This window comes from Polychytrium aggregatum (assembly GCF_025602895.1).
Source record: "Polychytrium aggregatum strain JEL109 chromosome Unknown BJ171scaffold_10, whole genome shotgun sequence".
Lineage (NCBI taxonomy): Eukaryota > Fungi > Chytridiomycota > Chytridiomycetes > Polychytriales > Polychytrium > Polychytrium aggregatum.
Window position 1 is genome coordinate 410,009 of NW_026516212.1, and position 20,413 is coordinate 430,421.

Genomic DNA, 20,413 nt, shown 5'->3' on the forward strand with positions numbered 1-20,413 from the left:
AAACAGAATGCGGTATGATATGCCGTGTTCAGTAAAAACGCAAGTGATAACAAACCCGAAATGATAATAATCAAGATAATGTCCCATGGGGGCGAGGATATCTGGAGGGAATGAGCGATGCGGTTAGTTGAAGCGTCGCCTTCGAGCTCTCTCAGATGATGCTCAATCGTCATGAAGGAGCTTACTTGGATTTGGATGGCTTCCTGCATTCGAGATATATTCAAGATAGTGAAAGAGGAAGCGTTAAAGTTAATAACATTAGAGGCATATTCATGATGCGGCTCATCCTCAATATGCATGCGTTTAACGGCACCTATGTCATCGATCGGCTCACGGGCCCGTCGAGGAAGTTAGGATAGAGAGGGCCTGAGGGGAGTATTGACTTGAGCCTGACGACGGAAGCGGGCAGGAAGCGGTGGTCGGGGGGATATTTATATTCCAAACCTTCCGACTTGACCTGTCATTACACTGATATGGTCACTATGGGTCAAGTTCGGACAAACTCCCTTCGTCATCAAGCAGCCTCAAGCACTTTTTGGCCCAACTACCTGCGACATTTGCATCGACTTGTCAAATCGGAGGATCTTGCTCGATAATATAAAAGCCACCTGGAATAGTTGGTATGAGTATCAGCCTGACTTTGCCTCTCCATCCACTCTCCAATTGCAGCAAAGCTGTACCCACCGCCTTCCATCTCGAAGTATCCGACAGTAGAAACGATGGCATCGGCTGGAACAAAGATATGATTCGTTGACTCCATGCTGTCGAGGTGGAAGGTAGCGCACTCGTTGCATGGGCGGTATCCTGAACTGTCATCTCCATATCTGATGTTGATCTTTGGAATCACACAGTATGCCCAGTTTGTTGTTTCTCCATCAAAGGAGTGGCTGATGAAATATTGGACTTGATAGAAGCGGACAGAAGAATATGGGTGATTGCTTGCTGATGCATCGGGCATATTGGTCCAAACCTGTAGATTCAGAATGCATTAGCTCATATGAGGCTTCGCTATCGCGCGCTGCCGAATGCCTTACCTTCACAACAGAGTTCATCCGATGATGTGCCGTGCTCATCCGATGTGATTGAGATATGACATGTAGTTCCCCCGCGTCCATCTTGGTGTGTTTGGAGCAAGTGTCCGAATTCTGATCCCAAAGTGAATGGACATATTGCAAGGCTTCACGATAGCCGTATGAGGAATTGGCAGAAATCGTCCTGGCATAAGCGCTCTTTAGCTTCGCGACTTGTTCAGAGGGTAGCTTCAGCTTTTGCTGCTGGCCAGACAAGGTTCCGCGGCTATCTTGATTCGAGGTCCGTCCATTGTTTGCAAAGGAAGATGGCCATATCCCGGGATCTCCGCCCAACCTGGATGTTCCTCTCAAAGTCAAGTTCGGAGCAATGCTTGGACCGCTCAAAGAGCTTTGGAGGACGAGCCGATTGGCCATATTGTCCACTGGATGGACCTTTGATCGCCCGATGAGCTTCAGCCAACCACAGGTTCTTTCCATTTCAAACTGCCACTGATATACTAGGGGTCCAAACAATCGGATGCACCTGGGTAAGTGTTGGAGCTGATGCACGTAGGTTTTCATCAAACGAAGTCCAGACAGGTCTGGAGCTCTGTCTGGAGGAGGTTCAAGTGACTCTGGGAGATTTGCGATTGATCTGGTGAATACATTCCGAGTATACGTGGTTAGATATTGAGAATCAATGAGCTGCCCAACATCCTCAAGTGAAGGGACTGCTGTCTCGTGCTACTTGCTCTGTGTAGTACTCCTGGAACCTCTGAAGATTTGTTTCGATCTGATTGCATTGAGCAACATTCAACTGGGGAAGCAGCATCAATCGAAGGGCATAGACAAAGCGCCTCCATCCCAATCTAGGCACAATAGCATCACTGTTAGGATCAATTCGAATCAAGTATCTCATCGACCGTAGGACGGGCCCCGGTTCGAGCAGGGTACAATATCAAGAGCTTACAAGTGCTCTGGTGGAAAGCCTGCCGCACTGAGCAGAGGGAGGGAGTACATGATAATCCAATTCTTCCATTCTTCGGTTTTGAAGGTTTTGTATGAGACAGGGTCCCGACAAGAGGCGCCAAAGCCTGTTGGAATCTGAATTCTGCCTTCGCTGATCCACCTTCCGATCTTTTTCAGGCACTTGGACGTGATCTTTTGGTCCAAACTTGAGGATGAGGGAGCCTTCCGCGTTCCATTCCAAATCTCCATCATGAGTGGACCGATGTTCGAGATCACATGCATCAGATCGAGAGGAAGACAGAAGCTGAGCTCGATGGACTCAAGTTGAGTTACACCTGGTCGCCCCACGATCCCTGATCAACATAGTTGATGTTAACATCGGAGTCGAAAACATCACCTGACTGGTCTCATTAACGTACCGTTTCGGGGCATGCCGTCTTGATCGATGGCCTCCCATATTCTGTTCAGACTCGCTTCGGTGCGGTATGGACTGGGAGTGTCACGTTCATAGAAGCACATGGCACCCCCTGCCCTCGTGGCCGTTATTTCGCAGAGTCGACAGCCCTTCGTAGCGGTGTGCCTAGAAAATTTACCGAATTTGTTGGATCCAGGCATGTCACTCTGACAGTACAGCAAGTGACCTCGGAGAGTGAAAGAACGTTCCACGCCATTTTGGTCGACCCTTATCGCCTCAACACCTGGGAGAGTGGCATTGCTTCGTCAGACAGAGTACTCTCGCGAGGATTATGTGGAGTGACCAAGTGATCCACACCAGAGGAGGCGTACGCACCGGTCTCAAGTCTCTTCATATCTTCGAAAAACGGCTTCAAAAATGTATCAAAGTCTCGAGGCGATCGTGGACCTGGCGTAAGCAAGACCGTAATGAGATTTTCCTTTTTGTAGCGCAGAGCAGGTGGAAGATTGAAGTTGATCAAGATGAAGCCCCACGATTGATGGCTTTGCCTACACCAGATACAAAGGTCAGCTGTGGTTATAATCTGATTTTGAAACAGAGAGCGGGCGTACCTCTGATTGATATTGAAGCCATCAAAATGCAGCCCGAGAGCAACGTCGGTGGGCTGCTGGAACATTGAGCGACTACGAAGGTGCTGGTAATATTCGGCATCGAAAATGTCGCTCATGACGCCTGAAGATTCAGATTTGGTGAGTTCAGAGCACCATATAGCAATATAGTATTGGGAAAGAATACGGGTGGAAAGTACCTGGTTCGCTCGCTCTGTTTGCTCTGTACATCATCAACTCTGCCATAGTTGGATTTCGGTAGAGTGTCTGAAGTATCTGAACAAAATCGAAATACTTGTAGGTCTGAATCGGCCTCAGTTGTGGTTGAATGCCGCCATTCAGAAGTTTTTCGTTCACCGTCGCATAAGCATCCTCTCCACAAAACGTGCATATTCGACTCTGGTTATCATTGATGTCGAATCCCATGCAGCTGTTTGGGCAGCAGGGAAGCCTCTGAAGATACTCGTTCCACTCGCAACAAATGATCTTTTGGATCTTGTACAGACTGGGTGCAGCTGGTAATGACAATCCTTGGAATTTGTTGCAATGATTAAGGACAGATTTGATGGCTTTGTCGGTAACATTGCACTCGGTCAACACCTTGACCAGCTGCGAATAGAAGGGCGGGATATCTGGGGGAAAGCCGCGGGTGAATACATCAATTCGGATGCTACATCGGATTGCTATCTGTCCTTTGAATTTGACTCACCATCTGATATGCGGGGCTCTTCGTCACCAGTTTCTTCATCATCTTCATTCATTTCAAGCAGTCGAAAGTGGCCGAGGAAGCTATCCGGATACTGTCCTGGAAGGTGAACCGTGGCATTTATATGAGTCAACCGGACTCTGAAGCAAGACCAGGAAGATTCGACGATACGATCAGGCCGGGTGACGTTGATATCTCACCCGAAATGTCATCGAATTCTCTCGGTGAGCTTGAAGTGGTGTCTTCTGAGTCTATCGAAGAGTCTTCAGAGTCTTCGTAGTACATGGACGCTTCTTCAGAGTCCCGCGATGCCCACATGCTTGGCGACCACGAAGGGCAGCGTTCAAATTGAGCTGGAGCAGGGCCTTCGTTGTCTTGGGTGCATTGCTGAATAGATGCTCCTGTTTGGATATCCATGCTCTCGTGCTCAAATGCGCGGGGTGAGCCTTTGGGCCAGGCCAAGGATGAAGAAACAAAGTCGGACAAATCGAGAGTGTATTGGTCATTTCGTAGTGAGCTCTGGCAGCGTCCAAGCACAGATCACTGATTATTGCTCAAGACTGAAACCGTGACGCACACAAAAATTTAGCGAGAATGTGATATCAGGTGCTCAGTCTTACCCAATGAAGGTCGCTGCGATGTTATCCCATGTGGTCGCAGTTCATCTACCACCAACACTGGGGGATGAAATGTCGGCGAAGTTCGCAAATTGGGGTTATTTTCGCATATGCTTGTAATAGGACGGTGAGGGAACGAAGAAAGATGGCCAGCTGTGTTTTCTTGAGGATCTTTGAGCGAGTACATGTGAACAGGGGGGACTCCAGGTGGAAAGCCATAGCGATAGAAGTGGTCGTAGTAGGTCGTTCTGGAGACAATCCTGAAGCCTTGCGAATCGGTGCTACACTTGCGACAACGACAGATGGATCTGTTCTTGGGAAGCCCATCGTGAGCCCTATTTATCGAGGATGGTACCCTGGTCGATGATATTGGATATGGAGTATGCCTTGGGTGATCGTGCCCAGATGGTTGAGCGGCTGAACTCATGATTAGAGTCGGATGAGAAGGTCGAGGGGAGAAAGGATCAAGAGGAGATTGACGAAGCAACTGGGGGCGGAAATGCCCGGTTTTTGTCCAAGTCCGAAGGCTCTGATGACCCATGAACACAGATGAGTCAGGAAAGCAGCCGGGGGTCATGGACAGTGAACGAGTCGCGGAAGACAGTGAAAAGCCGGGATGACTCGGATGCCATGTCACGTGAACGGACGCATTCCATTGGCCGAGGGCTCCACGGGATGTGGCAGTGCGGGTTCGGGGACACCCAGGGAGCCAGCAACCTGGACGAACAAGGAGAAATGCGGGTGACCTGAGCCAGTCGCGGTCGCTTCAGTGGCCAGACGCGACCCCCAAAGCGAAACAAAACGCGAGAAGACGTGTTTTTCCTTGTTCGGCTGAGTCCGGTGGGGGATTTGCGAGGGAAGCATTGGCTAACGCGTAATTTACACGTCAGCTTTTTTTTCATAGTGCGAGGGGCGGCCACGCGAGCACGACGGCGACAAAGCCGAGACACCGACAGAGCAGGCGCGTGAACCGGGGCAGCAAGCAAGGACAGCGCGTGGGAAGCGCCAAAGACGACGCAAACGGCGCTCGGACAGGATAAGTCCGGGGGGAGGACAAAGCGGCAGCGGATTGCGAATGCGAATGTGAATGCGAATGTGAATGTGGATGGCGGTGTGGATTGCAATGTGGATTGCAATGTGGACTTGGATGCGGATTGCGAGCGCCCTTGGATTGCAAATCGCAGCAGCAAGTCGGGTGGCGCTCGCCGAGATGGCGACAGCGCGGCGCCTTGTGTGTGGCTGTGTGATAATGTGCGCGCACCGCCACAAGGCCCGTGCGCGCACAGACGGCAGACGACTCCGTGTGACGCTGCTGCGCACAGTCACCGCTGTGTCGTGACGCTGTGTCTCTGTTGGCGGGGTGTGTTTGTGTGCGTGGTGCGCCAGTGTGCTCTTGCTGCTGCGGTTGCGACTGTGCCTGTGGCGGCGGACGGTGCCTCTGTGTGGGTGTACATCCCCTCGGCATGTCGCACCACCCACCGAGTGTGTCATCAGCAGCACCACCCACAGCGACAGCAGCACCACCCACAGCGACAGCAGCACCGCCAACACCCACAGCGACAACAGCGACAACAGCGGCAACACGCGCGCCCGGACACCCGCCCGCGGCCGCTCTGTGTTTGGCGTCACTTGACTTTTTTCTTCCCTCGCCTTCAGCGCCGCCCTTCACCCTGCGCTTCGCTTCTTTGCCCCCACGCCGTCTGGCCTTCGTCCTGATTCACCCTCTCCATCGGCGGGTCTTTCGGCTTCTGAATCACCCTCCCCCGGCGCCGTTCTTCGTCTTCTGATCCGCTCTATCGCCGGCCTTCGCCGATCGCTGCTCCCCATCGCCGCTCACCTTTGGGCTCTGTTCTCCATTGCTCCCCTCCAGGCCTGCCTGCCTCTGCAACGCCCCCGCCAGCACACACGTCTCTGTTGTGGCTGCATCAAATCCTATTTTACACCTCTCGGTAGGTCCCTTCCGTCTATTTATAGGCTCTTCTTCAGGACTCATACACACTCTTTTTCTTGGCCACCTGCCTGCTCGTCAGCTGCTGGCTCACGCATCGCCTTTGCTGGCCTCGAGTCAATATCATCAGCCCGTTTCCCCCCTTCGCCACTCGCCACTCATCCACCCGCTGTCCTGCTGGTGCGTCGGCTCTCCCCGCTGCACCTCTGGCCCCGTTGACTCACGGGTCCATCCCTCTCTCTCTCGAACATTCGCTCTCTTCCTCTCTGTCGCAGGCTCCCTCGTTCTCCGCAGCCGAGGTATTTGTCGCTCTCTCATTGTCCAGACCCCACCCGGCTTGCCATCGTCGTCCGCCCAGCACGATGCATCTTTCGTGCGTCCCTGGCCCCCGTCGCCCGGTGACACTCCTCCTCCTTCGCATCGTTAAATCTCTTCCTTCTCCCAGCCCATGTCCACAAACCCCCCAAAGTCCCCGCTTCAGATCTCTGGAGACAGTCGGAAGCCCATCTACAAGCTGCTCTTCACCGACCCGACCCCGAATGTCTCCAAAAACGTGAGGTCGCCGCCCTTCAACACCCACGACTCGGCCGTCGTTGAGCCCGTCGTCGCCACCGCCGTTCCCCCGCTACCTTCGCCGCCCCAGGCCGATTCCAAATCCGCCTTTGCGGCCGTCTCCGTGGCCTCGCCCGACGGCCGCGACATTCTGCCCTCACTCATCAGCACCGCCAGAAACCCCACCGACAACCATGATGTCTGGAAGCTCTGCACCCGAGCCAAGGACGCCCTCCCCAACGGCGCCCGTCTCGAGAATCTCACCTGGCGCCTGATGCATATGAAGCTCAAGGAGAAGGAGCGCAAGGAGCGGGAGGCCGCCAAGGCTGCCGACTCGACCGCTCCCGTCCGCAGCTCCTCCGAGCCGCTCGCATACACCGACGACTCGTCGCCCGTGCCTCTCTCGCGCACCAACCCCTCGTCTCCATGTGATCCGCGCCTGATGGACTACATACCCCAGGACTTGCATTCATATGATCGGACGTCGTCCCCCACGGCGGCCTCGTCGTCAAATCCCTATGCCGATCTGCCGCCAAAGCTCAACATCTTTGGCATGCCCATCCATCCGGCTCCCCTGCCGAGCGAATCCCAGTTCTCCGGCCCGCCTCCGCTCTACGCCAGCATCACCTCGGCCGCATTCGACTCGCACACCATGTCCACACCCTCTCCCAGCTCCACGTCCGAGAACTCGCCTGCCCTGGGCTTTGAACGATCATTCAATGATCCGACCGTAAGCCGTTGTCCCGCACGAGTTTGGTGATGCTGTCGTTGGGCTGCCGATTGTGTGTGGTGGTGCTCGGAGCTGGAATCGGACTCTTGGCTGGCTGCCTTTGACACGCACTCCTTTTCATGCTGGCCCGTTGCTGACCATACTCTGCTGCCCCGCCCTCGCTTCCACTCTACTTTTTCAGTTTGCCGACTCGTTCCATCCCAACCAGGCCTTTGCCCAGCCCGACGCCATGTCGGTGTCGGTGTCGTCGCACACCCTGATGGACCTGGTTTCGTACGACATGCCCGACCCCGGCTTCCCATCCTTCGACGACGTCTACATGAATCCTCAGATTCAGGCCAGCAATGAGGAGTGGATGAAGCAGTTCATGACCATCGACACCGACCCCATCGAGCTCTCGGTGCCATCGTCTGCTGTCGATTCGTCCTCGCGGCTCTCAGCCACGGTGACTCCGCTGGCCGCCGCCCAGTTTGCAAAGCAGCCCATCCCTTCGTCGGCTCCGGCCATGAGCAGCCAGCTTTCGCTGGCCGCCGCCAGTATGGACCCGAGTCCTGCTTCGATTGCCCCGGTCGCCGGCACCCATGCCTCCGTTCCGCTCGTCCCATATGTGCCCGCCTCGCTGCCGTCTGCCTTTGCCATCCCTTCATCCTCGCCCTCCTCGTCCCTAGCTTCCTCGTCGTCGCCCTCGTCCCAGTCCCTGATGCCCAAGCGCAAGCCCTCCAAAAAGTCCATCGTCACCACCCCTGCTCCCTCTTCTGCCACCGCCGCCACTGTCGCCGCCTCGCCCATGCTCAACAACTCCAGCAACAACCCAAGCACCAACTCCAACTCCTCGATGCACGTCAACACCCGGTGTACCAACTGCAGCACAAACAACACTCCCCTCTGGAGAAGAAACGCCAACGGCGAGCCGCTTTGCAACGCCTGTGGTCTCTTTTACAAGCTTCATGGCGTCGTCCGCCCCCTCACCATGAAAACCGACGTCATCCGCAAGCGCAACCGCAACACCAAGAAGGACGAGGTGGCCAACCCAATCGGCCAGCCCGGCACCCGTCCCCGTCCCAACTCGGTTGCCGTGTCGACTCCAGCTTCGTGCCAGCCGTCGGCCCGGCCTGATGGCTTCCCGTCCTACCCCGGGGTCGATCGCGCTGTGTTCCTCCCGTCGGGGCCGTCCGGGGTCCCTGTCGGTCCATTCAGTGCCGGGGCCGCCTCGGGGCCGCTGTCGCTCCCTGCCAATGTCGGTGCCCAGCCCATCGTCTCGCCTCGCACCACCGGTTTCATCATCCCTAACGACGGCAGCTCCATGGTTGACTCGGACGGCCTCATGTCCATGAGTGCCTCGAGCTACACGATGCCCTACGGCTCCAGCATGCCCGACTCGGCTCCCAATGCCATCGTCAACATTGCCCAGCAGCCGCTGGCCATCCAGATGGCCTCGTCGCTGCCCACGCACTCCAACATGTCCCCGATGGGCACCGGCATGGGCAAGTCGGCGCCCTCCAAGAGCTGGATCGGAGCTGTCCCGCCGCCACCCCCGGCGGCCTCCTCGTCCGGCCGCGCCTTGAAAACCGGCAAGCGTGCCCGCCGCGACTCGGAGCCTGACCCGCGCGAAGCTGCTTGGGACGCCGATCAGCAGCAACAGCAAAGCTCCCTCGCGGCTTCCGGCAAGGGCGAGTCGGGCTCCTCGAGCATGTCCGCACCGGTCTTGGACATGGCGGCCCTTGCTGGCGGCATCCCTGGCCTGGCCGATCCCTCGGTCAGCGGCACTCCCGAGATGCTCCAGCTGCTGCTGGCCCACATCATCGAGTCCCAGACCCAGGCCGGCGTCGTGGCACCTGGCCTGAGCCCCGCTCTGGTCTACGACAACCTCAAGAAGATCCTCGAGTCCATGGGGATGGACGTCAACCAGGCGCAGGCACAGCAGGTACAGCAAGCACAACAGGCACAGCAACCCATGCAGACCTCGCCGCCGCCCCAAGACACCGGCGCCAACGGCACCGCACCCGCGGGATTCTCTCCCAACGGCCCTGCGACCCCGCGCCAGCTGACCTGGGCCGACCTGACGCTCGAGCAGCAGCACCAAGAGCGCATGGCGCGCCAGCTCTTTGGCTCCGAGACGCCCTTCATGATGCCGCCGTCGACAGCGCCCGCTGCCGCACCCAACGACCCTCGTCTGGTTCAGGTCAAGACCGAGCCTGGCTCTGTCGAATACTCGATGCCGGTGCAGTGGCAGCGGTGGTAAAGGTGCTGCTGTGCTCAAGAGTGCTCGCCACCAGCCTCCTTTGCGGAGGCGGCTGGCAAGGCTCTGTGCCTGAGCCGTGCAGCGCCACCACTGTCAGGCCGCCACATTGGGCTTTGGGTGCATGCGCCGGGGTGGGTCGTTGTTACGTCCCGCCTGGCCGAGCGTGTGGATAGATGGAGGCCGCGGGCTTCCAGCAGCAGCAGCAGTCTGGCGGTGCTTCGATTCGGCCAACACCACAGAGAGCCGCGAGCAAGAAGAACAGCTGATTTACAGAAGAAGAATAGACGGATCAAGTCAGCGGCGGGAACATCGCAACGCAAGGCCCCTCTCTCCCTCTCCCTCTCCGTTCGCTGCCGCTGATTGCCCTTGGACTCTTTTGCTGTCGTTGGGCTGTCGATGGGCTGCTGTTTCCTCCTGCGTGCTTCCTTTTGCTTTCGCTCTTTTTGCACTACCCCTCCTTTGTAGCTACGTCTGTACAATCGTTTACCCTTCCTTCTCTCTTTTGGTAGTGCGTGTGCATTTCTTTTCGTCTTGATTGCCTCTGCCTGGTCTCCTCTGTAATCTCTCGCCCTCTCTCGCCCTCTCAGCCGATGTATTTCCGTTATAACGTTGTGTCAAAAGTAATATGTGTATCCCTCAGACTCTCCCCCCTTCCCCCCCTCCTCTCTTTGCTTGCAAATGAATCAATGAAACAAATGTATCAAAATGGCTTGACTTGCCTTTGACTGATAACGGGTACAGGCGATGGTGGTCTGGATTCTACGATATGCACTGGCGTTGATACCCATTTGCGTCGAGGGTGAAGGGCTTGCGGTACTTGCATGGGGCGAGCTGCAAAAGCGAGAAGGAAGGGACGTGTGCAAACATGGTCTCAGCCGCGATCCAATGCATACTTACATGATACCCTCGCCCTCGCAGCCGGAGCTGGGCGTTGACTTGATGGTCGAGAGACGGGGCCACAGGCGCGGCGGGCAGGGGAGGAGGAAGGGAGGGGGGCAGAGTCGGCGGTGGGTGATATATACCAGGCGAACCAGCAGGCAAAGCCATGGCTGGGCTCGGCTCGGAGAGCGGCATGGCGACATGACAGTGTCATGAGACACCACGACGAGAGCGAGGGGTCCTCGGACTGGCCTGCCGAGTAATGTCCGGATGGCGGCCGGGATGAGGATGTACACACTCAACGAGGAAAGCAAGGGAGACTGCAGCAGCAGCACAAGTAAAAGAGAGCCCCGAGCAGGGCGGTGCGCGCGAGGCTCGATTGGAACAGACGACGCAGCGAAACATTACCTGAAAAAAATGTGAGTGCGAAAAGGAGGGGGGGATTCATGTTCCCATGGTGGTGAAACAAAGCAAGAGTAGGAGGGGGGGGGCTGGCAAGTGCACGTTCCTGTCCCCCAGCCGCGGCATGACCGTCCTCGTCCCGCAGAGGCAGAGGACGGGAGTGGCTCGGTTGTTGAATCCCGCAGACCCGCGCGAGGACGGAATGCGGGATGGGCATGGGGAAGGAGGAGCCGAGCGAGTCCAAGCAGCAAGCCGCCGAGGACGACCAGCCAAACAACGAGTCATTCAAACAACGAGCCATTCAAACAACCAGACAGCCAGCCACGCCAAGGCCGGAATGGGCGGGGAAGTGAGATTGTGCAGAAGAGTCCCGGGGGGCGAGACACTTGGGGCCGGAATGGCGGTGAGTCAGCGGAGTGAGCGTGCTCGGAACCAGAAGGGACGGGGCCAGGATCGTCAGGGACAACGCAGGAGGGAGAGGGGGGCCCTCCTTGATCATTTCACCCCGAGCACCGACTGCGACGAAAGACCGCCCCGAGCATAGCGGCGAGACCGAGATCCGTCAGCCGGGATATCCGAAGTAGAACGGCGCAAGGGAGAGGCGTTGGGATGGAGGAGACAGCGCCAGTGGCGACCGTGAGAAGTGGACCCGGAACAGCAGAAGAAAGGAGGCAATAGATACCAAGCCCGAAACGGTACTCGAACCGACGTGGCGGGCTGCCATCGCAGAGCCGAGAGCACATGGCTATGATCCGACGGGTCGCTGGGAACGGTGAGTTACTGGCCTGAAAGTAGTGAAGCGAAAGCGAGACGGGTAGCAGGATAGATGGCAAGAACGAGGCAGGGAGGCACAGGAAGAGACGACGAGAAGATGAGGGGGATGAGTGAGGAGGCGGGGAGTGCAGGCAATAAATGAGGCTGTGGTCCAGAAAAAAAAAATAGGGTATGCGACGGGCGGAATGGCTGGCCCATGACCAGAGAGGGCGAGGACAGCGCGGCAGACAGGAGCAGAAAGCAAGATGGCCAGGCGGAAAGCAACAAGCATGTGGTGGGTATCGACAGGATGAGAGTGGGAGTGGAGCAGGAAGGCGTGGTGCTGTGGATATGCTGAGCGAGGCCAAGGCGAGCAGGAGCGAGCATGGCAGCAGGTGGACGAGGCCAGACACATGGGAGACAGACGAGCAGAGCGGGTGTGATGGGGGGGGTGCTGGTGGGTGAAGCGATTGGGTCCGTGTGAACGAGCAACAAAGCAGAGTGAGCCAGGGTGAGCCGGGGTGGTCTGCAAGAGGGTGTACACCTGAGCAGAGCAGAGATTAGATTGGCATGGCTGGCCCATCGACTTGCCAACAGACTTGTCAACGGCGGGCGAGAGAGGCAGGGCGGAGGAAGCAATGCCGGTGTGGGTCGGCGGATGGGCGGACCTGCCGGGCTGCCCGATAGCCAGGTCATAGGACCGAGATAGCTCTCCTCCACTTGGGCAAATTTGGCGCTCCTGCCTTGGACATGCTCTGCTCTGGCTTGCTCTGCCCTGTCGTGTTCTGCTTGCTCTGGTCTGGTCTGATCCGGTTTGCTCTGCTTGCCCTGGTCCGGTTTGCCCTTACTTGCGGGCTCCTCTCGCAGCTTGGCCTTTGTCTGGGCTATGTGGTGCTCAACCACTCTGTTCAGATGCGAGCAGCACGGCCAGTGGCAATGCCCCCCGCAACGCCGCTCTCCATCCTCGCTTTGCGCACCCTGTTCTGATATCTCTGCCTCGCGACCGGCCTGCAAGCTCATGCCGCGCTTGCAGGCAGTGGGCGGCGGGCATGGTGCAGCTGGCTCCCCATCTCCGCCCATCCACTGCCCCCCCTCATATCGCCCATATCGCCCCTTCCTCCATATCGCGCCGTATCTCGGCGCGGCAGAATCCCTGTTGGGCGCGTCTTGCGCTGCCACATGCCCTCCCCGCTGTGCGGCGAGGGGGAGGGAGATTTCCGGATCTGCTCGGATCAAGATAGAGCTTTGGCGAATCCCCTTGCGTCTGCACCGAAACCCTCCGATGGAGAGCGGGTCGCTGCCGGGTGGTCCTCCCGAAGCCCACCGGGTCCAGCCAGCGCAATGCCGCGAGAGGGAAGAGGCGGCGCGCTCCTGTCTCTGGTGGGTGATGGGCTTCGTCCCGGCAAGTGGCTTCACCGCCAGGACCATCAGATCCTCGCCGGTCGACTGCAGCGAAAAGACCAACCATGCCGAGCGTCTGCTGGTTCCAGCGGGTCGATAACGCTGTCGGAACCACCCTCCTCCGGGGCGACACTGTCATTGCCCTGCATCGGGTGGGCAAACACTGCTCGCCCGGCTTTCCGCCTCCAACCCCTGCCTCTGTCCGCCATCGTTCGCACCACTCCCAGCTCCACAACCCAGAGACATAGCAAGCCACGATTTCGAGGTATCGTTGCTCTATTGAGACGATGGCAGGTCGATGCTGGTGGCATGCCAGCCAGCAACCCAGCCAGCCACACCCATTATCAACTCTCGCCCGGATCCCCACCTCTCTCGCCCCAAGCCCGGTTGACCCGCAGCCAGGGCAAAGCCAAATCGAGACCGAAGCGATTTGCAAAAAGGGCCAGCCAGACGAGCCAAAATCGCCATCCACGACAGCAGGCTTCCAACGAACAGAGCATAGGGGATTGGTATAGCAGGAGGTATGTTTTTCGAGGGCAAGGAAACGAGTGCGGGACCAAAGCAGGGTGGGCAAAATGGCAAGCAAAGAACAAGAAAAATGAAAAACAGAAGAAATAGCAAGCGGAAACAGTTGACACGAAAGCAAGTATGCAGAAACAAAATCAAGTAGACAGTCCAGGGCGTTGGGCGATGCAGATTCCTCAACAGCAAGGCGTCGCATCGTCGTTGTCGTCATCATCGCCAAACCGGGTCGAGGGCAACAACCAACTTCTCGCCCGATGGCGTCCATCATCATCGTCGGTGTTGTTCTCGCGGATGCCGGTGTCGATATCGCTGTCGTCCCAGGGCGGCAAGTCGAGGCAGCAGGTTTCCAAAAAGCAGCAAGAGAGAGGCCAAAACCGCAGAGATAAAAAGAGCCCATGGTGGTGGTGGTGGTGTGATATCGATGGAGAAGCGAAAAGAAGGCTATTTACAGCAGGGGAAAGATGTCGAACGAGCTGAAGCTCCCGCCGACGCTCTTGAACTGCCGGGGCAGACTCACGGCTCGGAGCTGCCGGCAGGACCCTTTCATCTTGGCCACCCACTCGGCTGTGAGGCGGTCGGCGAGCTGCCGCTCCTCGTCTGTCTCGGCTGGGGAGTCGTCGCCAGAGCCAGGTGCGGCCGCCTTGGCCAGCAACGCCGTCTGGGGCAACTGCTGTTGTTCAGCCAAGAGCGGCGCTGGGTCGGGAGCCGATTGATTGTCGATCTCCGAGTCGGACACCAAGGGCGAGAAGGCGTCGTCGTCATGGAGGAGCGACTGGAACTTCTTGGTGGCCAGCCCGATCTGTTCCAAGCCGGTGGCATACTCGGCAAGGTACTTGAGCACCAGGTCCGAGACAATCTCGCCAGAAAGGAAGAGGGCCTTGAGGCGGGTGTTGCGCTCCTTGATCAACCGGAGCAGACTGCCTCGCACCGGCCGGGTCGACTCGTTGCATGGCGGGAGGCAGAGGGTGTGCAGCTGTGGGCACGACGACAAGACGGCATCGATGGTGACCTTGGCCGAGACATGGGTCGACCGGATGTCGAGTTGCTTCAGCGAGCCGAGCTGACGCAGCATGGCGGCCAGCGTGGCGTCGTCGAGCTCATGGGTGCCAAAGAGATCCAGGTGCTCGAGCGACTTGCCGCAGTACGACGGGATCTTGAGGAGGGTGGACTGGCCAATGTCGCAGTACCACAGGCCCAGGTGCTTGAGCCGGTCGATGCTGGCGAGCAGGTCGCCGAGGTAGCCCTCGGGAAGGCCGCAGTCCGAAATCACGACTCGCCTGAGACGACGGGGTTGGCTGGCCTGCAGCGTCTCCCAGAAAGACAGGCTCGAGTCGTAGTCGATATCAAAGATGAAGAGATTGGCGAGGCGGCCGAGGCCCTCGGCCAGGGCCGGATATGCCTTGCGGGCGCCGCGGATGCTGCCCCGGATCGGCTCCGAGCCCACCTTGGCGGCATCGTCCTGGAAGTATCCGATTTCCAGGTGTGTGATGGCCGGGCAAGCCGCAAACACGGCCTCGAGCGTGTCCATCTCCATGACCCGGATGTCGAGCTTGAGCCGGTTGAGGCGTGGGATGTGCTGGGCGAGCAAGATCAGGTCGGGCGAGCTAACGGGTGACGACAGGAACTGGGCCGACAGATCCAGGATGCGCACAAAGCGGGCGGGGTGATTGCTGGGCGATACATGTGCAAGCGACCCTGATCGACAGATCCCAAGGAATGCGTTGAGCAGCTCGTTGGACTGCAAGATCGGATTGTGCCATAGAAACCGCGTCGCCGTTTGGTAAAACAGGCGGCTGACCTGGCAGAGCATGGCCAGGGTGGCCTGGATGGACTCGCGGTCCTGGCTTTGCTGATAGACAAACTGGAAGACGCGGTGCCAGAGCTCCGGAGGCAGACGGGTGGAGGATCTATGGGAGCGGGGCGGGAGAGACGCATCTGTGCGAGGGCAGATCATGGCGGGGAGGGGGAGAGTGTTAGCGCTCTGCTGGGAGCCCCACTTCCAGGGAGACCGGCGCTTGGGACAGGCTTTATGAGCGTGTCCGACGCATGTCACCGCGGCGTTCATGGCGGAGAGGGAGATGGCTGTCGCCAGAGCGAGCTCATCAGCAGTGCAGACAGGGGCCCGGCTGGAGGAGGAGGGAGACCTTACCATCAGAGTGGAGCCGGGCGGGCTGGCTGTCGGAGCAGCCAGACGATTGGGTCAGTTGACAGGCGGATGATCCAGGCTCGACCGGTGATGGACGGACGCTGGGTGATTGCTGCGAGTCTGGCTGCACGTCGACATGGGGCTGCGAAAGCCGTCGGCGATGGAACCGAGTCAGCCGTTTTGAAAACGAGAGTCTTCTTGCTCGAGACGGCCGAAGCGGGTACTTGGGCGAGGCATGGGACGAGTGTCCGGAGTGGTGGAGGTGGTAGTTGTGGAGGTGGTAGTTGTGGTTGTGGTTGTGGCTGTTTGGATGGTGAGATTTGGTTTTGGATGGATGGGCGAGGCGATGAAGTCGGGCCTTGAGAGTGTCCAGCGATGGCGACGATGACTGGATCTGGAGCGGCAGCTCGTCGGCTGAGGCAAGAGACTCAAACAGGGCAGCGGCAATGATTTGGCCATCGAGTTCGCCACTGACGTCAGAGGACGCGCGAGGGCGGTGTGCGTCGCGACAAGCAGGGGTTGGCGACAGCGGAACATGGTGGTGGTGGTGGTGGTGGTGGTCGACCAAGAGAAGCGAGGCCAGGGCAGGACGATACTTGGCCGCCCACTTGACCAGGGCAGCGCCGTCCAGGTCAGGCACAGACAAATTGTCGAGGGCAGCGAGCCAGGAGACGGCAGCTGGCTGCTGCAGACGGAGAGCATGCTCGACCATGGCGGGAGGGCTGATGCGGCGAGTTCGAGCCGGGTTTATTGAGTAAAAGAAGGAGCGACACTGATGCGGTGGAGCAGAGATACTGATGGGCAGACGAAACGAAGAGCGGCAGCTCGAAGGAGTGCGGCGGGAGGGCGAAGGCCAGAGGCTTTAAGTGCTCGGAGGAGGAAGAGGGTGACGCACAACAAGCGCCGCAGAGCGGCATTGCGGCTGTGACAACAACATGATCTCATCGAGGGCCCGTATGATCCCAAACATGCCGAGCCAGGCGGGTTTGGGGACGCGCGGCCAGAGGAGCACAGGCAAGGCCGGCGCCATGACGGGGCAATGACGGGAGGTGGCGGGGATAGGACCAATCACCGAGGAGGGCGATCGGGCAGAGTTTGTGTCGGCAGAGTGTCTCTTTGGGGGGGGGGATCGGGCAGGAGGGACTGAGGCGGCTGCAGCCTGTGCGTGGCGGCGAGCGAGCTGGCAGGCGGTCATCCGCCCGGCGGGACAAGACGCCGAGGCCTCTGCAACGAGGTCATCCGCACACCAGATGGAGTCGGTGGGATGGAGAGCGTCTGATCGGGTGTGTCGATGCAGGCGACTGGAAGGGCCATGTTAGTTGGGCAGATCGGTGCTTGGCCATCGATCTGCTCGCATTAACATTGTCTCCTCGTATCGACACTGTCTCCTCGTATCGACACTCTGGCTCCTCGCATCAGCACATCCCCATCCATGGTCCATCATCCATCCATCCATCCATCTGTCTGTCTGTCTGTCTGTCTGTCTGTCTGTCTGTCTGTCTGTCTGTCTGTCGGCCCCGCTCCTGCATCTCCGCAGCCCAACGAGCGCGGCCCACACACGACTCCAGACCGGTCATGAGGGCATCAGCCAATGCCATGGCCGCGCGCGCGGACCAATCAGCTGCCCGCCCCGTGTTCGCCGTGAATCATCGCCCAACCAATCGCCGCCGAGTGAGTCAGGTCATCCGCCAGGCGCGCGCTGTCTGCCGGGGGTCACGGGCCTCTGCTTGCGGGGCTGCCGCTGCTGCTGCTGCTGGGGCCTGGCGCCGTGTGGATGGGTCCGCCGTCGCTGGCGGGCGTGGCAGCGGGACGGGCACTTTCGCAAGTGGCATCCGCGGGTGGCATTCGCAGCCGTATTTGCGCTGTTCCTGGCCAACGCCTGCCCTTCCAAGTTGCATCATCCGCGGCATCGTCTGTGGCATCATCCGCGGTGAGCGTGGCTGTCAACTGTCCCTGCTCCGCTGTTCACCCGCTCTGAGTCACCCGCTCTGATTCTCCTGCCCTGGCTCGCCACTGGCATGCTGGCTTCATGCGTCGCTGGCTTCTGGGATCCGTCGGCTCGTTTCCGGCTCACTGCACGAGAGTCCCAGATGCTGTGACAGCTCTCGCCCAGGTGCCTTTGATGCCGGACATGCTGATTCCCCGGATGCTGGCATACCAAAGCGCACGTTGCAGCCCCATTGCCAAGGACGTGCTGCGGTTGTGTACTTTTCCGTCCACCACCGCCGTGACTTTAGCCCAGCCCTTCGCTTGCCCATTCTCCAAATGAGCATTGAACTGTTGCTGGATACTTCTTTTTCCTGGCTTTTCTTTATTGGCAAAACCAACAATCCTGGAGCACAGCTTCGCGGACACCGATGCTAATTTTTTTTCTCTTTTTCTCTTTTTTTTGGTCTTTTGCTATTGAATTTGGGTTGTGAATTGCTCCAGCTGGAAGAACGGTGTGGGCGACATGAGGAGAAAGGTCGAGAGGGGTGCGCCGACAAGCTCGGGCTCGGGCTCGGGTTCGGGTTCGGGTTCGGGAGCATTGAGTCGGCCAAGCCAAGCAAAGCAAAAGCCAAGCCAAACCAAGCCAAATCGGCCAAGCTCGCTCTCCGTCTAGTACCGGTAGAGGTTTATGCTCTTGCCAGAAAGCGCACCGGGTGAGGAGCAGGTCATGGCCGGGGTCGAGGGCGAGCCGTGCTCGCTGTCGCTGTCCTTATCGTTGTCGTGGCCACATAGAATCATGGACCGGTGCGAGTGCTTCGATGCCATCATGGCCTTCAGATTCATCACTTCCTTGACCCGGAGCTGGTTGGCCCGCTTCAGCGCCTTGTACTCGCGGAGCAGGTCGTCCTGCTGGCTGGCCCATCGCTCGCGCTCCTGCAGAAGCTGCTGGACCGTGTCCTTGGCGCCGGCCAGCTCGCTCGAAAGCGTGCGAATGTACGATCGCTCGCGGTCCTTCCAGTCGCGCAGCTGGGTCTCCATCTGGCCGTACGCCGCTCGGTACTGCTCCGACTCGTGGCGGCTGGTGAGGGCCATCTCCTGCGAGGACGTGAGCTGGCTCTCCAGCTTCTGCACCCGTTGCGACATGTCGGTGAGTTCCCCATGCGCTGCCGACAGAGTGTACTCGAGATCGCTGATTCGAGCTTCGTATCGCTCAGCGCGGGCGTCCGAGAGGCTGATTTCGGTCCGGATGCGTCGGTTCGCGCGGGACAGGGCCTCGACTGCAATGTCGAGCTGCGCCCGCAGAACCTTGTTCTCCTTGGCAAGCAGATGCATGTGGTCGAGCTGACGGGTGTGCTCATGAGGTTGGTGTTTGCTGGACCGCCGCTTTCTCTCGGGTCGGGCGCCGTTGGATCCCGGGATGGTGCTCGAGACCAGGGGGGTCGGGGGCAGGGGTTGTTCGGTAACGGCCTCGCCCAGGCTGTCCTGGGTGGGCTCGGGAACTGCAGCCTCGATGCCGTCGGTCTGGGTCGGAGCCGCTCCAAAGAGCGAGACCTTGGGGAAGGCCAGGGCGGCTGTGGACGAGAGCCGGGCAAGATCCGTCAACGAATCGTGGTCGACAAGGGCGAGGATGTCTTCGGGGTGCTCGCCGAGGGCCATGGCCGCATCCATGAACTCGCCCAGGGCCCTGGAGAGCGCCTCCTTGGCCTGGTGGAACCGGGTCATCAGTGGGTGGCCATGGCTTGTTTTTGGGATGCCTCCGTGGGAGTGAGGGCCAGCAGTGCAGTCGCGGGACGGCGGCTTGGAATCGTATCCACCAAAGCTGCTGCTGCTATTAGTATGTGATTGAGGGAAATGTACATTGCTTTGGGGCGAGGAGCAGAGACTGTCCAGATGAGAGTCGTGACTCTCGCTGTCGCCATCCGACAGGGACGGGCTGGAAGGAGGCGTGACTTTGTAGACCATGTTTTTTTTTTCTTTTTTTCGGACGCAAAAGAGTCACTTGGAGGGAGGTGTCTGAGGAGAGGTGGGTCGGAGGGCGGATTGGAGGGCGGAGGGACTGGGTCGATGAGAGTTTCCTTTGTCGCTTTGGAAGGACAGCTGGAGGGGCGGACTAGGGGGCCGTCAATTTGGGGCCGGTCGAGAGGTCGCGGAAACTGGTGAAGCAGAATCAGCGAGTGACGGTCGGTCGGAGAGGAGGGTTGCTGCTCGGAATAATCTCAGCTTTGGTGAGGGAATCAGAGCGGCGGCGGATAGGGCTTGTTTGAAAGGGCTATCCAGGGGGGTGGGGTCGAATGGGAGCGCAGGAGAAATCAAGGCAAGAACTGAAAGCAAACAGCAGTAACGGAAGAGACAAGCAAGTGCTGGGAAACAGAAACGCAGTACCGAGGGAGGGCCAGAAGGAACGAGGCTGTCAGGGAACAAGAGAGAGGGCCAACAGGAAGAGGCGAACGAGAGAAGAGGTCTTGGTATTCAACTTGAAAGAGGGGCAATGGGCGCTAAGCGTCGGAGAGAGAGAGGAGGGACAATTTGGCACTCCAGCACAAGGTTCGTTGGCACAGGGGGGGGGAACTGGTTTCTAGTT

At 58.5% G+C, this 20,413-nt stretch overlaps 3 protein-coding genes across 3 annotated transcripts; 1 reads left to right on the plus strand and 2 right to left on the minus strand.

Moving 5' to 3' along the window:
- Positions 1-8,390: 8,390 nt before the first annotated feature.
- Positions 8,391-8,558, plus strand: BJ171DRAFT_421692 (uncharacterized protein; the record flags this gene model as incomplete). The annotated part of the gene is made up of 1 exon (XM_053107497.1): positions 8,391-8,558. A coding segment is annotated over one exon (168 nt), but the record flags the coding sequence as incomplete, so codon positions are not given.
- Positions 8,559-14,202: 5,644 nt separating this feature from the next.
- BJ171DRAFT_579603 (uncharacterized protein) lies at positions 14,203-16,615 on the minus strand (the record flags this gene model as incomplete). Its single annotated transcript, XM_053113975.1, has 2 exons — positions 14,203-15,692; positions 15,907-16,615. The coding sequence occupies 2 exons, from the start codon at positions 16,613-16,615 to the stop codon at positions 14,203-14,205; spliced, it is 2,199 nt and encodes a 732-aa protein (XP_052968705.1).
- Positions 16,616-18,501: 1,886 nt separating this feature from the next.
- On the minus strand, positions 18,502-19,794 carry BJ171DRAFT_473150 (uncharacterized protein; the record flags this gene model as incomplete). The annotated part of the gene is made up of 1 exon (XM_053108686.1): positions 18,502-19,794. One exon carries the CDS (start codon positions 19,792-19,794, stop codon positions 18,502-18,504), a length of 1,293 nt encoding a protein of 430 aa, XP_052968706.1.
- Between the last annotated feature and the right edge of the window lie 619 nt (positions 19,795-20,413).